Source organism: Cupressus sempervirens, chromosome 11 (assembly GCF_028749045.1).
Source record: "Cupressus sempervirens isolate cs-2001-9-10 chromosome 11, ASM2874904v1, whole genome shotgun sequence".
Lineage (NCBI taxonomy): Eukaryota > Viridiplantae > Streptophyta > Pinopsida > Cupressales > Cupressaceae > Cupressus > Cupressus sempervirens.
In genome coordinates this window covers 702,722,559-702,727,599 of record NC_143128.1, presented here as the reverse complement: position 1 = coordinate 702,727,599, position 5,041 = coordinate 702,722,559, and the positions used below count along the sequence as shown (strand labels likewise).

The window sequence follows — 5,041 nt, the reverse complement described above, 5'->3', positions numbered from 1 at the left end:
GTGACAACTGAAAAGTCTATCGGCCTTCATTATTAATTTCAAAATATGTTCTAGAACCTTATGGAAGACCAACTCATTGAGATAGCTTCGTGAGAGTATACTAAAGTTTCAATCCCCCAGGTCAATACCTAACAGATCTTTCTAATGAGATTAGACTTTTAGATATCAATCCTTATTCCAATTGTCTTCAAAATTTCTACTGAATTCTCTCCATGAGATTGAATACTAACCCCCGATCTGTCCGTCGATTAACATAATTCCAACTTCATATCTGATCTATATAAACTAGACAGCAATCATCTACATTTGATTATTTCCATATTCTCCTACGGAAAGAAGCCAATTAAAGAGAACATATTTCAATTGTAATGGAAAAGGAAGAGTTGAGGGTGAAGATTGTGGATCAATGCCTAGTGCCACCATGTCTTCCTACACCCGGAGACATCCTTTATCTCTCTAATCTTGATAACCAGCCAGCAACGAGAATTATCTTTAATACAGTACTTGTGTATGAGAACTTGGATTGTGAGAAGAATGTAGCATATCCTGCCAAGACAATTCGAGAAGCTCTTTCGAAGGTGTTGGTGTATTATTATCCTCTGGCTGGGAGGCTGAGAAAGAAAGAAGATGGGACGCTTCAAATGGAGTGCACGGGAGAAGGTGTTGTCTTTGTGGAAGCCATGGTGAACAACACTCTCTCAGCTCTCGGAGATTTGGACTACCTCAAGCCATCATTTAAACAGCTGCTCTTCACTTTCCCTCCTGATACAGATATTGAGGAGATTCATCCCATGGCTATTCAGGTAAACTAAATAATTGTCTTCAACCTTGCATGTTGGTTATATAAATATTTAATGCATTTGAAAATCCTTATGAATGATATAGCATCTTTAGTTCATGTGTCACTATTAGTATAATAATTATTGCTTAACTTGTTATAGGTAAATCATTTTACCTGTGGAGGGTTTGTTGTAGCAGTCACCTTTTACCATGGTGTATGTGATGGACGAGGGTTAGGGGAATTTCTCAAAGGTCTTGGAGAGATGGCTAGGGGAAATGATTTGCCTGATGAGAAACCAATATGGGATAGAGAGCTTCTTAAATCAAAGAAGTTGATGGGTCGTGAATTAGATATGATTGAAGGAAAAAGAGATAGTACATCAAACTTATTGACACCTTCATTATATGAAGAATCGGTTCAAATGTCTCTAATGTTGGACCATAATACAATAAAGTGTATGAGGGAAAAAATTATGGAAGAATGTGGAGACATTTGCACTACATTCGAAATTGTTTCAGCTTTGGTTTGGCGAGCAACAGAAAAGACAGTTGAAATTCCATATACTCAAAGTACAAATGCTTTCTATGCAGTAGATGCTCGAAAAATATTTAGTCCACCACTACCAAATGGATACTATGGAAATGGTATTATTCTTGGATGTGCAAAGACTACTATCCTTGAACTCATGAGCCAGCCTCTTTCATATATAGTGAATATCATAAAGAAGACAAAGATGTCAATAACCAATGAGTATCTTCAATCAATAGTTGATCTCAACCAATTTTCATGTGATATTTTTGGTAACCAATGTAATATAGTACTAAGTGATTGGAGGTGGTTGGGATTTAATGAAGTTGATTTTGGGTCAGGATGTCCAGTAAATGTGTGTCCTATGCATTGGATTGAAAATGGATTGAACAACCCAATTGGTTTCATCTTCCTTCCTTCTTCTAAGGAAAAGGTTGATAAATTTAAGATGATAACATGGATGCACCCACAAAAATTTAAGTCATTTGAAACTGAAGTGGAAGCCATCATCAACAAATATATTGAAAAAAATATAGTTGTATAGGCTATAATGTATATAAATTGATGGAGATGCTACAATAAGATATGCATCCCTTAATTTAGTCATAGTGGTCCTAGGATATGAAAAGTTAGGTATTCACCCTAGGATCTCTTGTAAGATATGGTGTGAAATTTTAATAATCTATAATATTATTTTATATCTATGTAGTTTTATAGTATGTTATTGTGGCTTACAAATATATTTTGTTGTTATTGTTGTGTCCTATCTTCTATATTATCTTATTTTTATAATTACAAGTATGGTCAAGTGGAATTAGAGCTATGATTTTTAGAAATTTTATCATTCATAAAATACTTTTTTAGTTTTCATTCTTCTAGAAATATCATCAAATTTTATTAAGGTTTTGTTATTTTCAACAAAAAAAAAAGTCCTAGCATAGTATGATATGATATTATCAAGTTGTATCAAATGCATGCATGAAAAAATGCAATATATTAACATTTTTCCTTCAAAACTTTTCTTTTATGTTGTCTTCATTTTAATGAAAATGAAAATGAAGACATATCATAATAATAATGTAACCAACATAGAGTGGCTTATTGCTATGGTCAACATAAAAACTATATTTCTTCCTAGATAAAGGATGGAGCAAAATAATGGTACAAGTGTCCCTATCTAATAATTAATCTTACTTATGTGAGTTGAATTAAATACTATGTAGATAGATGTACAAGAAATTAAGGATAAAATGAAATAGGTTTATCTCCAATAAATGATGATTCAAGGTTAAAAGTCAAAGTTGTGTCCTAAAAAGAGTTAGTTGTAATCAAAATATATGTTTTAGCTATATTCATTCTAGATAAAATTGAACTAATTAACCAATTTTTTTATTAGAAATTTTCACAATATACATATTCGATATCACATTGTTGATTTAATTAACCCAAAAAAAAAAAATAGTAAAGAAACCCTTACTCATATAACAAGTATTTCCAAAAAATTAAAATATACTTTTGTAAATACATACGTTTAGTTTAAAAATATATACCATTGACATATATTGATTTTTATCTCCAAATAAAGTAATAATATATTTTAAATAAATGTAACATGATATATGTTTTGTATTTTGGATAACTTTGTTACAATAATAATAGGAATTGGAAAAATGTATAGATAGTTGTGGACAATTGAAATTAGGTGTCATAAATCTCTAGATGAAATTGTACTAGTAAAGGATGTGCTTCAAAATACATAATTTTATTTGAAACTTATCATTCTTTAATTTACATTACAACATATTTGATCTTAGATAAATGATATTTAAAAATTACTTGATAGGTTGCTTTATTTGGTTATAAAAATATACTAACTTCCCCTTACAACTTGGTCATTTGCCCATTTTTAATTTTTGTTTTAAGATTAGAAGATAAACATGATACATGTCTAAAGTAAAGATTCATGCATTTATACAAATATACAATTCAATTTAGGTGTTTTTTGTGTGAAATTTGATCGAATATAACTTTAAGAAACTTTAGCATCCATGTCTTTAAAATAATTTTTTAGAGGGATAAAATCACACCAACAATCCCATCCAACTATATAATCCCAAACACAATTTAATATTTGATGTGTGGTACAATAAATGACCCTATATACAAATGGATAAAGGCTCCAATGATATGGAAAAGAATTTTATGTGCTTTTGGCTTGTGTTAAGTACTAAAATGATCAAATTTGATTACAAAAATAACGTATCTATTGGCATATTCAAAGTGGTTCTAAAATTAAGCATCAACAGACATGAAACATGCATATTTTTAGTCTATATTATATCTAATTCAGCATGCATGAAAATCTATGTGAAACATGCATGCAAAGGTATATGTGTGAAATCATATGCTCCATTGAACAACATAGTTGGATTCTTTGTCTTTCCTTCAAACATCATTGCAAAGGAAGAGCTTCAATCAATACCTTCCAAATTCTAAACTATTCTCCCAAGAATTTCTTAGTTTTCTATTTATTTACTTCATATATTTTCTTTGATTTATTCACAATTTCTCTACAAATTATCCTATGAGCTATGATACTAAATTTCTAGTTTAAAGAGAAGACAAAATGATATCAAACAAAAAATAGGAGTGAGAGAGAGGGAGGGATGAAGGCATACGGAGGTAAAGAGAATTTCATGGCTAATTGTTAAAGACTACATCTTTATTCATTGTTTCTCTCATACACCATACATAATTGTAGTCATCCTTTCATGTAGATGTAATATGAAGAGTAATTAGAAAATGAAGACATGGGAAATAAATGATTAGATGCCTTTTTGACCTCACATTCTTAAAAAATAATATGATATATACATCATTCAATGTAATTTCTATGAAGTATTTTTTCTTATATTTTTGATGTGATGAATTTTGATTACAATTATAATTTCAACTTTTATTTACTTAATATATTATTCTAATAATTTTTTAAGGGGAAAAGGGAGGCATTTTTACAAGGTTGTAGGTCTCCACTTATCTAGGCCACTAAGCCATTCAAGTATGTGTGAGAGGGAAAGATGAGAACTCCTTAATATGATTCCACTTCTAATCCAAATTAGATTAGCTATAACCCAAAAGAAGAAGGGTGCCAATACAAAATTTGAATTACAAAGAGTAATGCAATATAATGAAATTACACTCTTTGGCCCTTATAGGATCATGTGTATGTAAAATTGAACCAATTTCTTAAATAATATAAATCTAAAAGCTATGTGTATACAATTAGTGCAATCAATATGTAGATATAGGGTAAAGATATGAAAGGAAATAATGTATGAAAAACTAACCTTGAAATACATGGAGCAAGATGTATTTTATCTCTAAAAGTCATGGATATGAACCTTTTTTTGAATATATGACCCCAAATCTTGAAATGAAATGCCAAAAGGAACAAAACCTAGAAATTGTTTTGCAAAAAGAGAAAAAGAACTAGGTTGACCTGTAGGTAGGACATCTTAAAAAATGGTTGACATAGTCCAATGACACTATGAAAAACTTCTCCAGAAAGCTCTAGAAAAGTTATTTCTAGATCTCCATGCAAAATCTTGCTATTGTATTCCTACACACATAAACTTGGTTTGGGGTTTTGTTGGGAGAGGGCTTTCCTTGGCGAAGCCCTAGGTTAATAAATTACCTATAAATGATACATGTAAATGTATGTAAAGGAAAAAA

General features: G+C 30.3%; 1 protein-coding gene across 2 annotated transcripts; it reads left to right on the top strand.

Moving 5' to 3' along the window:
* The first annotated feature begins 290 nt into the window (after positions 1–290).
* LOC149531631 (10-deacetyl baccatin III-10-O-acetyl transferase-like) lies at positions 291–2,011 on the top strand. 2 transcript variants are annotated; one of them, XM_089810786.1, is made up of 2 exons: positions 291–803; positions 942–2,011. In XM_089810786.1, exons 1-2 carry the CDS (start codon positions 369–371, stop codon positions 1,851–1,853), a joined length of 1,347 nt encoding a protein of 448 aa, XP_089666912.1. In that variant the 5' UTR covers positions 291–368; the 3' UTR covers positions 1,854–2,011. The 2 variants fall into 2 exon arrangements, with proteins under 2 accessions (XP_089666912.1, XP_089666913.1); XM_089810787.1 differs by having other exon boundaries at positions 979–1,149.
* The last annotated feature ends 3,030 nt before the right edge of the window (positions 2,012–5,041 follow it).